Source organism: Cucumis sativus, chromosome 6, assembly GCF_000004075.3.
Source record: "Cucumis sativus cultivar 9930 chromosome 6, Cucumber_9930_V3, whole genome shotgun sequence".
In the NCBI taxonomy this organism is placed as follows: domain Eukaryota; kingdom Viridiplantae; phylum Streptophyta; class Magnoliopsida; order Cucurbitales; family Cucurbitaceae; genus Cucumis; species Cucumis sativus.
The window spans coordinates 5,034,201-5,047,140 of NC_026660.2; the positions used below are offsets into that span (position 1 = coordinate 5,034,201).

Below are 12,940 nucleotides of genomic sequence, written 5' to 3' on the forward strand. Positions count from 1 at the left end.
CAAAACGAGAAGTTCTATTATACTTAAAAATAAATAAAATAAATAAATAAAAAAGGAAGTAAGTGGAGATAATCGGTAATCGCTTTTTTTTTGTTCTCGAATCGGACTCGAAACTCCTCCTCCTGTAAATTGATTTCCCTTAAGAAGAAGAAGAAGAAATCGGCCACTTCATTTCTTCGCTTCCAATTCCCAAATCCGCGATCACATTCAAAGCCTACTCCAGTCGCCAGTCTCTCTTCTAGAGAGAGAGAGAGAGAGAGAGGAGAAGAGAGATAATTTTGGGAGCCCCAAAAGATGGCTGAAGAATTACCAGAAGGTACGGTTCGGAATCTACTGGATCAAGAGTCTCTTAAATGGGTTTTTGTTGGTGGCAAAGGCGGTGTCGGAAAGACCACCTGTAGCTCCATCCTCTCCATTCTTCTCTCCCGTGTCAGATCCTCTGTTTTGATTATCTCCACCGACCCGGCTCACAATCTCAGCGATGCCTTTCAGCAGAGATTCACCAAGGCACCCACCTTGGTTAATGGCTTCTCCAATCTATATGCCATGGTGTGTCTCTTCTTTTTCTTTTTCCTTTCTGAAGCCTTTTGCATGTTGTAATCCGGTTCCCTACGCACATGGTTGCCCAGGCAATATGTACATCGATTTACAATTTCATGTTGGTTTGGTTTGAATCTTGATTACATATCGATATTTTACATGGGGTTTTTTCTTTTTTTTTTGGAAGTTCTGGAGAATTTGGTGGGAAGAAATGCCTAAAATTATATATCTGCATGCTATTGTTCCAATTCGACGATTTTACTAGCTGATTTCCTGCTGTGGATTGTTGTTGATGACTCTGAGCAACACTGGTATGCAGGAGGTGGATCCTACTGTGGAAAATGAAGAAGTGGGCGAGGGGATGGATGGCTTGTTTTCTGAGCTAGCTAATGCTATTCCTGGAATTGATGAGGCAATGAGCTTTGCAGAGATGCTCAAGTAAGAAAGTTTTTCTTCATCTCTGATCTGTATACTACAATCTTGAGATATAATGTACGGTTTTCAAATGAAGTTTAAATGGCAGTTCTAGGACTATGAGTTTTAGTACTTGTTATTATTCTATCTGAAATGTTAATCTGGTTCTCTGTTGATCATATACCATATGTTCGGCTTGGGACTTGGAAACTGGCAAAATTTGTCATAACTCATAGTGATCACTTGTCATGACTAAACTTCCATTGCAAGATAAATTTTTTGTTGGGCTGGATTGGGGCTGGAAGCTCTCAATAATTTTGTGCCATCAAATCATTATCCACTCTGTTCAAAGAAAAAATAAAATAGTATCAGGTTTATGTTTATTAACATGGTTATATTTTACAAACTGTTTGTCTCCAGATTAGTACAAACAATGGATTATTCTGTAATTGTATTTGACACGGCTCCAACTGGCCACACTCTGCGGCTGTTGCAATTTCCATCAACTTTAGAGAAAGGGCTTTCAAAGATAATGTCTTTGAAAAGTAAATTTGGTGGCTTATTGGGTCAGGTATATGTTCTATTTTTGATAACAATGATGCTATTATTTTGCATTTTAGACACGAGCATTTGATTTTCATATCTTTTTCTCAAGAAGTTAAGGGTTTTGTTATATTAGTTTCATTTGGAGAATCTGACGTAACATTATTTCCTCAACTTATTCGCTATGTGAAATTTCAGAATTCTTATTAACACTTCTGTGTGTGTGTGTGTGTGTGATTTAGACAAGTACCTTAAAAACACCTAGAAATTATTTTGCTTGCCATCTTTTGGTTTCCAGAACTACAGAAGTTGTGTTACAATATAAAGATAACTACCTAGTCTGAAACTTTCTGCAACAGATGACCCGGATGTTTGGTGTTGATGACGAGTTTGGTGAGGATGCAATTCTGGGAAGACTGGAAGGGATGAGAGATGTGATTGAACAAGTTAATAGACAATTCAAAGATCCTGTAAGGCACCTGTTTTAAACTCATTTGTGATTATTATTATTATTTCTCTCGTAATTATTTTCACCCTTTCCTGTTTTCTTGCCTAGTAGCATTTTTCCAACCAAGAACAACTATTAGAAGAAACTGAAAGAACTCCTAGTCTTATGTTTAGAAGTTCATTGGAAACATGCGAACACACTCTGTAACTTCTCTTAAATTTCTGACAAGGACAATGTTTTCAAGATTATAATAGATTAGAAACTAGTGTAGAGCAGGAGTTGACAAAAATTAAGTTGGGCATAGTTAATAAATACCTGCTTTTTTTTTTCCATGCATAGTTTTTGAAAGTAAAATATCAATAGTTGCTACTTGCTAGATGCAATTTCCATTGCTGAACTGATCGGAACTTCTATTCTTATAATTGAAAGAATTACAGTTGGAGAAATCCCAATCCAAAGGAGGTACATAAATTTCTCAATTGGACATAGTTTAGGAACACTGTAGAGCTAAAAAATGGGAACCAATTTACATTAAGTGACCACCAGAAAAAAATGACCTATTGCAAGGTTTCTGCTTTTCATAGAAAAGTCTATGGTTCCTCTCATTTCAAGTAGTACAACTACAAAGAAAACCCCGGATCAAGTTAAGTTATTCTGTAGAGAGGTTTTGTGGGGTTTTTTTCTTTGGCCGTTGTATTCTTTCAAATTTTTCCCTTAATGAGAGCCATTGTCTCTATAAGAAAATGAAACAAGAAAATAAAAACCCAGATAAAGTTAAGTCATTTCTACTAATTGAAAGAATGGCTAGTGAAAGAGTGAAACATCGATTCTTATTAATTCCTATTAACTAAGTGGAACCATAGACCTATTTTCTATATTTTTCGCGAGGAGGGTCCTTCCTTTGTCTCTTATGTGGAATATTTGGGGTGAAAGGAACAATAGATCATAGTCGGTTTAGTAAATGTTCAAACTGACTTCAACATCGATGAGTAATGGTCAGTCGGTCGGTTTTTGTTGGGTCGGTTTAACACTTAGAAATACTTTTTGGAAATTCTCAATTTGAAACTTTCCAAAATCGACCCCTCTTTCTCCGACCGACTGACTTGGTCGGTTGGCTCGGTTTTTCGGTCAATTATGCTCACCCTTACTTGCAATTGCCAGTCTTCAATGCTTTCGTTAATGATGTTTTCAAGGTTTTCCTCTTTCTCACGTTTTATAAAACTATTTTCTCTCAAAATATCAAGGGAGACTACATCATACCGCGAGTTTGCCCGTGGCTTTCAGATTTAGTACGGCTGACTAGTTCACCGAGTTAGAACAAGTGCTGCACAAACGTCTATCTCGTATTCAAAAAGTTGCGATTGTGACGCCTAGCGGTGTTTGAAACCTTATTAAGTTTCATGTTTCTTTGCAGGCTTCAACTTTGACTTCAATTTTTTTTTTTTTATAATTATTCTAGGCACTATCTTGGTTGATCTCTCCCTTTTTCTTTAGTGGGCCCCTTTGATGTTTTGTGGGCTTAGTTTTTCTATGTCTTTGTATGCTTTCATTTTTTTCTCAATGAAATTCGTAATTTTATCAAAAATAAAATTTAGACATATATTCTATTAGAAATTGGCTCTTTTTTGGTGTAAATACTATCCCCTCACGAACTATAACCTCAATGATTGAAGACCATCTGGTGGGCGTTTTTCCATCTCTTTGACAGGATATCCTGTATAGGATATAATAGCTTGCTTTGGGCAAGAATCCGTGGAGGAAATCCCGTATTCTTCTTTTGTAACCCACCCTGCGTCACAGGGATCCATCCTCATTCAAGCACCTCCAAAGTATAATATAGTTTTGACTTTGAAAAATATGTATGAGAACTGCTCTAGTACTACAATTAAAATTACGTGGACTTTGGAAGAAGGGTTACACATCACGTGGTTGTTGATTTGTTACATGACTTTTGCAAGTTTGATCTTTTATCGTTAAAACTTTTGTCGTCTATTTTAGCTTTTAAACCTTTTAAAGCTCAATTCTTTTCTTCAATTTTGTAGTACGGGTAAAGGTGAGCATATAACAGAAAACGTGTGGAATTTGATGAGAGAGAGGATTAAAGTTTGAGGTTTTATAGTGAACATGAATATAGCTCAGCAGTAAGCGATAATTGGCACATACTCCTTCCCCTAAGGTTGGAGGTTCAAATCCCCATTTTCCCACATATGCTAGGTGTACTTGTGTATTTGTCTGGTTAACCTTGAGACTCCTTTTGTGGCCTGTTTTTAACCTCAAACATTTTTTTTGTCTCAACAAAAGCTTTGTTCAACCTAAAAATTCTCTGTTTGCAGGATTTGACAACATTTGTCTGTGTCTGCATTCCCGAGTTTCTCTCGCTTTATGAAACAGAGAGACTAGTTCAAGAACTTACCAAGTTTGAGATCGATACTCACAATATTATCATTAATCAAGTACTTTTTGATGAGGAAGGTTCGACTATTGAATCCATATATATTTTCTAAAACGATTTGGATCTTCTCTGTTTCTTAACTGTAATGTGCCTGCCATTTTAGATGTTGAATCCAAGTTACTGAAAGCAAGAATGCGGATGCAGCAGAAATATCTCGACCAATTTTACATGTTGTACGATGACTTCCACATCACCAAGTTGCCATTGCTGCCTCAAGAGGTACAATTAAAATGTGCTATCTTTGGGGATGTCTCTATATATCAAGATTAGTCTTTAGTCCATAAAATTCTGTGGTAATATTTGATTGATGGTTCTCAAGTCAAAATATAGGGCTTTATTCTTTCATGTCTGGCATTGGGTTTAGTTCTATATCTTGAATGGAAAAGGCACTTGGGGGCTGTTCAAGAATAATCTTGAAAAATTGCTGGATGCTCTTTTAGAACAAATAATACATACATACATATATATATATTAGTAAGTTTATATTTAGTTTTCTAAATCTGTTGTTCTCTCATTTGTAATCATTGAAGTTTGGTAGACCTTGAAAGCAGAAGGCAGAAATACCATTGGTACCCTGCCCCTTTTCTAATTCACCTGACGCTATATTTATATTAAGCAGTAACTTTTCTCAACAGGTCTGACCTGTTTAGAATAACTTTCTTAGCACTTGAAACATATATATATATATATATATATATATAAATAAATACACGCACATTATGAATTGTATACGCCCATCGTCTACTCAAGGTTATACCTAAAGGTTGGCATTTTACTTGAGATCTCTGTCGTATCGATCTTACTCATGAATGGTGATATTAAAAGCCCTTTTGAAAACAGAAACAGAAACTGGAAAAAAAAAAAGGACTATCAAGAGTTGTTATCATTTCTAAACTTGTTGTGGATTGTATTGTAGGTGACTGGGGTTGAAGCTCTAAAGGACTTTTCAGGTCATTTTTCGAGCCCATATGAACCAACGACCAGCAGAGATTCAATAGAAGAATTGGAGAGGAAAATATCAACGTTGAAGCAGCAACTGAATGATGCTGAAACTGAGCTTGATAGAATTAGAAAAGGGAAGCAAAAGGCGTAGAGCCCCCACCACACCCTTTCTTTTCCCCAACTCCCTATTTTCCTTTGTCTTTTGTTTTTATTTGTTCATCTTTTCTTTGAATTTATTTTTCGTGAATTATAATCTCGAAAGTGGCATCCCAGGTTAAACAATGATGCGTAGGCTGCTTTTTAATTAGCTTTTATTTATTTTGGAGTATCCATTTTCTGGTTAATATATAGTTCATTCATTATTCCATTTTCTTCATCTTTTGTTTTCAAGTTTTATTTCCTAACGGTAGCTGACATCACGAGAGACCATTCCAAAATTGGGAGATTCAAATGGCTATCAAATATTAGGAATTTTTAGTTTTGTCCGATACATCTCTACATTTATCTAATATGTTGAAGCTTTATTTTTGTGTCTTAATATTCCCCTTCTCTCAAATATTCAGTTCTTTTCTGTTTACAAAAAGGGAAACCAGTTGAACTCTTAATTATAAATCAATTTCTTTCTGGTGGATATGTGAGTTTTACAAATAGACCAAAGGTCGAAAGTGTGAAAACCTTGCACACATTTTGAAGTTCATATCCATAATCTACCGAGTACAAATTGAAATTTTCAATTAAACCATTTTACTAAGCTTGTAATTTAAATAAGACAGAAACCTTCGAGACTCCTTGTTTTCATTTTCATCATTTTTCATGAGGCTCTGGGAAAAAAAAATCCACCTCCACTTGAAAAACATATAATTACATTCGATCATGTTTCTATTGTTTCAATTTCGTAATTTTCATCTTAACCCTTTTAACTTTTAATATATTTTTAACAACCCTTTCATTAACTTTTTCATTGAAATCATAATAGAACTCGAAGATGTAGGTTCGAGGACAAGAAATAAAAAATAAAAAATAAAAAAAGAACTCACACATTCAACAAACAAAAATTAAGAATTGGCTAAAAGAATTTAAAGATCAGCAACCAGGATATCCATCAAGAATAGTTGAAGAATGCAGGCACGTGTGGCCTCACGAACTACAACAGGACTGTCTTTTTTAAAGACTGAAAAGAACTGTTGAAACAATAGAAACTTAGAATATAACTAACACGTCCTAAAATATACCCTTCCTTCAACTTTATTCAGTTAATCAACATGAGTATCCACCCAAAGAAATGATTTCACAAGCCTCAGAGCAAAATTTGATCGAGATTACCATGTATACATTTTAAGGTAATAATGTGTCCATATCATATGGTGGGAGGAAGTTTATAAAAAATACAGACTGTTTAGTAGATACATAATGAAAAAGGTTTTACTGAAGAAGCTAGCCTCCATGCAAGGTGGATATGAACACTACCACGTCTTTCTCTTCCAATGTTGTGTCAAGCTGCCCACTAAGCTCCCAATCACAATCATTTACAAGCACCAGAACACCAGGTCTTCTGCAGGACATTTGAAACCATCACACAATCAGTTACAAATTTAATACTAATCACAATACTTGACAAATTTTCTGCTACCCACTTTCATGTTCTCCTCTCATTCAAATGTGTTCCTATATCTTAATACTTATCCAAAATATGAAACAAAATTTATAAAATAACGAGATGTTTCTTTTACAACTTACACGGTGTCGCCTTTCATAAACATTTCCGGCCGTTCCTTGATCAGGTTAGATCGAACCCAAGAGAGCAAATCCTTCATAATGAACTGAGAACAATTTCAAACGAAAACATTAAACTTGCTCAATAAACAGAGGGATAAAGTACGGAAGTTTTATCTGATGTTGACTTGGATCTTTCACTAACTAGTTGAAAAATATAGTTTACCTTTCCCACTCCATTTTCGGGATCAATGCTGACATTATGGATCTTTACAGAGTTACATAGTAACTCCAGCCCCCCACTGCATTTAAAGTCTAATATTAATGTCATGTCCATCGTATAAATACTAGCTTGAAAAATAAAATCCAGTAAGTGATATTCTTCGTAAATGTACCCCCGTTAATAGATTTTCCCTTCCACCTTTTACATTCATAAAAGATTCAAATTATAATGCAACCTAGAAGTGTATGGAAATATCATTGGTAATATTGCAGAAAACCATACTGGTGTAAACAATTCAATTAGTTATCAGTTAGTTACTGTAACTAACTTTGTATTAAATCTTCTATAAATAAAGCTTACCCTCCCTCCAGAGACATAATAATATTAATTCAAAATCCCTTTGGTAGTTTACACCAAAATGGTATCAGAGCATTTATGCTCTTGGGATCTATGCCTATCCGGCATAGAATGCAACCGGTGGCAGCTGAGCAACCTGCTCAGAATCAAGATGCAGAAGATACCCCGTCCTCTCTCCAGGAACCTCCTTCAGATGCTTGTTGTCAGTGGAAGCTTCAATGGAGAGAATTGAGAGAGCATTTAATGAAGTCTTGCAAAGGTTAGATGCGACAACTCCTCAAGAAAAATCCCTAAAGAGCGACCAGAGATGGTTCATCAGTGGGGACAATGTGGCATTCATGGAGCTGGACGACAAAGATTAAGATGAAATGATCAAGAAGGAAGATGACACAAGATCGAAGTCCCAATCAAGAACATCAAGAACCGCTTCTAAGATTCCAAGAATTTCAAGATTGGAGTTTTTTGAATGATGAGGAGCAAGTTAGAGAAAACAATGGCTATGGGAGAAAATTCCAAGCTCATTATAGTGAAAGGAGCAGAGAACCTACTAATCATAAAATGAAGATTAATGTAACTATGATCGCAAGAGGAACATTGTGATTTTTCTAGATTGGCTAAAGAATACCGAGAACTTCAACTGTATGAATATGGCGAAAAGAAAGAAGGCTCACTTAGTAGCACTAAAGGTAAAAGTTGGCACGTCAGCATGGTGAGAGCAAGTAGAGGTGAATAGGAGAAGAAATGGTAAAAGACCTTATTGCATGGAAGAAAATGAAAAAACTAATGAAGGCAAGATTTCACCCTCCTATGAACACACACTTTATAATCAATACCAAAGCTGTCGACAGGGAGGTCGAGCTATGACTGATTATATTGAAGAATTCCATTGTTTGGGAGCTCATACAAATTTGATGGAGAATGAGCAGTATTTGGAGGAAGCTGCAAAGACCGGATTGTGTGTGATGTGCTTGATATGGACGTCAGCCATATTCTACTTGGGACTTGGGAGGCCTTGACAATATGACACTTAGTCAATACATAAAAGGAGAGAACACGTACGAGTTTCAGTGAATGAATAAGAAAATGATCTTACTTTCGGTCAATAAAAAGAATGAGGATGGCATCAATGCAAAGCATTCGAGCAACCATCTCTTTATCATCGTAAGTGGAAAGCAATTTGATAGAGAGAAAGAAACCGATATTTTGGGTCTTGTTATTGCAGGCCATGCTTTAAATGACTCCTCTGAAAATCCAAGATCTATCGGATCAATATCCACGTATCAAAGATGAACCTTCAAAGCTCCTTCCTTTTGCGAGATATTCAACATAGTATTGACCTCTTGCCTGGATCCTTGCTTCCTCATCTTCCTCATTACAAAATGAGCCCAAATGAATATGCCATCCTACACCAACATATTGAAGAGCTCCTGAAAAAAAGCCACATACAGCCAAGTATGAGCCCTTGTGCGACCGACATTGTTAACTCCAAAGGATGGAATATGAAGAATGTGTGTTGATAGCAGGGTCATTAACTGAATAACAGTCAAATACCGCTTCCCTACCCGAATTAGCAATTTACTAAACCAATTCAGGGGAACTCTTATTTTTTCGAAGGTGGAATTGAAGAGCGGTTACCAACAAATTCGTATTCGGCCTAGAGATGAATGGAAGACCACCACTGAAATGAAGGGTTGTTTGAATGACTTGTGATGCATTTTGGCCTTTCCAATGCCCCAAGCACATTTATGTGCCTAATGAACCAAGTACTCCACTCCTTAAACAAATTTGTTGTTTATTTTGACGATATTTTAGTGTATAGCAGAAATGAGGAAGACCACATCAGCACCTAAAGCTAGTGTTCAAAGCTTTGGAGGAGAACGCGTTATACATCAATATGAAGAAATGTGCATTTTGAATTGAGGAGACATCATTCCGAGGCTTCATGATCGGCAAAAATCAAGTAAAGATGGAAGAGGCAAAAGTTGAAGCTATTGTTAATTGGCTAATTCCGAAGTTAATAAAAGATGTGTGAGCTTTCATGGGATTGGAATCCTTTTACATAAAATTCATAAAGAGTTTTAGCTCTCTAACATCTCCCATAATGAACCACTTGAAGAAAGGATGATTTGCTGTAGGGAAGATGCCAACTAGACAGTTTTAACATCATTAAACCGAAACTCAGAACTCATCCAGTTTTGAAGCTTCCCAAGTTTGATAATCCTTTTGAAGTTGCTGTGGATGCTTATGGAGCCCGAATAGGGGTTGTTTGATGTGAATTCAACAATAGAACCTTTGAATGTGCCCAAAGAACCAATTACAAAAAGCAAGGCAAAGAAGATTCCATAGGGTTTTACATTGCACCTTCAAAAGCTAGCAAATTCACATGAAGCGACAAATAATTTTGAGCAAAAAATTATATACAATGTTAGTTCAATGAGTCAAGATGAGAATGGATTAAACATGGCACGGGAAAAATCTTAGAAGAGTTATTGAAGGCATTGTTAAGACTTTCTACATTTTTTTTAGTTTTTCAATTTAACCTCTAATTTAGTATGCAATCTTATGTTAAGTTCCTAGGTCTTGCTTTCTTTAAAAGGCATTTTAAGTATATTTGGATGGTTATTAGGCTTCCACCCCATGCATGTATTTTCTTTAATTAGCATTTAAGTGAATGGCTATTGGGCTTCTACCCCATGCATGACCATTTAGCCTATAAAATGACTTGTAATGCTCTTGAAGAGGTAGAATATCAATATTAAAAGCTTGTGCTTATTCAACCCTTTTGGTGTTATCTTTTGCAAATCTTGCTTTAGATTTGATGTTAAAAATCAATTCATTGGATTAGTTTTGATAAAAAATTTCATGGAATGAGTTGTCTTAGGATCTAAGAGTGACCATCATAGATTCTAGGTTTGCAAGGATCCTAAAAGGACCTCTAGCTTTGTGTCAACAAACATAGTGGGCACTTATCACTCTTTTATCCCAAGGAGGCCATCCAGTGGAGTCCTTTAGTGAAAAGCTTAGCATTTCTAGACAATCATAGAGTACCTATGAGCAGAAATTCTATGCTCTTGTGAGGGCTTTGAAGCAATGGGAACACTACCTATTATCCAAAAAGTTTGTCTTACTCATGGATGATTTCTCTTTGCACACCCACTGGATATCTTACATCCCACATTTCAAGTTCTCCATCAAACACCAAGCCAGGAAAAAGAATAAGGTAGTTGATGCTTTGAGCAGAAAAGGCACCTTATTAACCATCCTTTTGGCCAAGATCATTTCTTTTGATAATCTCCTAGATTGTATGAAAATGACGAAGATTTTGGGAAAATATGGCACAACTGCACTGACCATCTTCATATGGAAGATTTCCATATTATTGAGGGATTCCACTTCATAGGAGATCAGCTATGTATTCCTCATACAACGCTAAGCGAAGTTGTAATCAAAGAAGCTCAAGCTGGAGGCCTAGCTGGTCACTTTGGTCAAGATAAAACTTTCCATTTAATCAACCCAAGATTTCACTGGCCATAAGCAAGAACGGATACTAATAACTTTGTGAAAAGATGTGTCGTATGCCAAAGAGCTAAAGAGACTACAACTAATGCCAGCCTATATTCTCCCCTACCGATTCTTATGAATATTTGGAAGATGCTTTATTTATTGAGAAATTCTGTACAAGTTGGTTACATGGTAACTAAGTAGTTTAGCTAACTAACAGTGAATTAAAAAAGAAACTAGAAGATAGTAGGTATTGATTTACATCACTACACTACACTTACTGGTGTAGATATAACTAGCTTACCTACTGGTGTAGATATACAAAATGAAGCAGAAGAGATGGCAGACCGTGTACAGAAGCTTCTAAAGAAGTCTATGATCACTTAATAAAAAATACAGCTCCTAAAGAAGAGAAAGATAAGAAGAGAAGAGAAGAGAAGAGAAGTTCACTTCCAAGTGGGAGACCTTGTTATGGCACTCTTAAGAAAAAATAGGTTCCCAGCCGGAACTTACAGTTACAGAAAGTTGAAAGATAAGCAGATTGCCCTTGCAAAGTGCTAACAAAATATGATCCTAATGCCTACAAGATTGAATTACCAGAAGAGTTGAATATCAACCCAGTTTTTAATGTGGTAGACTTAAAGAAATACCACACCCCAGATGGGTTCCAGCTTGCTGACCCAGCTCAAGGGCGAGTCTAGTGGGGGGGGAGGGGGGTGGATTATCGTGTAAACAAATCAGTTAGTTACTTAGTAACTAACTTTGTATTAAATCTTCAATAAATAAAGCCCAACCCTCCCTTTGGAGGCAGAATAATATTCATTCAAAATCCCTTTGGTAGTTTATACCACATACTTAAGACACTGACAGTACTGCCACATTATTTATTTTCCTTCTTTTTAGTTTTGGTGGGGAGGAGGAAACAGAGGCACTACAAATGGAGTAAAAACAATGCTTGAGATCAAAATTTGCCACCAGACGCTGATGAATTGTTGAAACAACACATGCAATTGGATCTGATATACCCGATGGTTATAAATAGCAAACAATGCAATCCAGCCAAAAAGTTCAACATAACACAAATAGAAGTTGAAAATGATGAAGAACTCATTATAGCTATCCAACTTATATACAATCCTATGAGATAACAACTGAGCGTCGTTTACAATCTGGAGCATGCTTAAAAAGATGTTAGATGAAGGGACAGATCGAGAATGACTATGATATGGAGGCAATGAAGCAATGGGACATTCAAACAAAATTATGTTTTGATTCCAATAACCTCCATAGAATGCGAGTTAATTTTGAACCATTGACAGTTAAACGCAAACAACAATATCGCGATACCGGATTAGTGCACAAAGTTCATGAAGGTAATAGTTTGTTCAAATTCAGAAAACAATCAATCTTTTAAGGATAAACACGGATAGAGCAATTAAAGTTTGTAAGGTGCGAAAAAAAGATAAAAACACGATTGAGTGCGATATTTATTCTGATTTCGGACCTCCGCGGAAACGAAAGCCATTGAAATTTTGTGTTCCGGGATCACAGTTTAGTTGCTCAGGATCTGACTAACCAATTCCAAGTAGAGTTGGAGAAGAGAGAGAGAGAGAGAGAGAGAGTTACCCAAATTCAAGAGTCAGTTGCATTTTCAAATTCCTTCCGCGGAACCCTAAAACCCTGGAGAGAAAGAAGACAAAGATCACAGCTTTGAGTTAGAGTACAAAATATTTATATAGTCCTCGCAAAAGTTGTTATTTTAAAATGTATTTATTTATTTTTAATAGGACTCGACCCTTAGACGTTA

At 36.1% G+C, this 12,940-nt stretch overlaps 2 protein-coding genes across 2 annotated transcripts; one reads left to right on the forward strand and one right to left on the reverse strand.

Annotated features, from left to right (window-relative positions):
• The first annotated feature begins 65 nt into the window (after positions 1–65).
• On the forward strand, positions 66–5,709 carry LOC101204751 (ATPase ARSA2). Its single transcript, XM_004153618.3, has 7 exons — positions 66–549; positions 860–978; positions 1,375–1,525; positions 1,857–1,967; positions 4,279–4,417; positions 4,501–4,616; positions 5,314–5,709. Exons 1-7 carry the CDS (start codon positions 295–297, stop codon positions 5,488–5,490), a joined length of 1,068 nt encoding a protein of 355 aa, XP_004153666.1. The 5' UTR covers positions 66–294; the 3' UTR covers positions 5,491–5,709.
• Positions 5,710–6,435: 726 nt separating this feature from the next.
• Positions 6,436–12,912, reverse strand: LOC101203822 (ubiquitin-related modifier 1 homolog 2). The gene is made up of 4 exons (XM_004144943.3): positions 12,760–12,912; positions 7,279–7,354; positions 7,077–7,159; positions 6,436–6,891 (listed from the first exon to the last, which is right to left on the reverse strand). Exons 1-4 carry the CDS (start codon positions 12,780–12,782, stop codon positions 6,774–6,776), a joined length of 300 nt encoding a protein of 99 aa, XP_004144991.1. The 5' UTR covers positions 12,783–12,912; the 3' UTR covers positions 6,436–6,773.
• Positions 12,913–12,940: the final 28 nt, after the last annotated feature.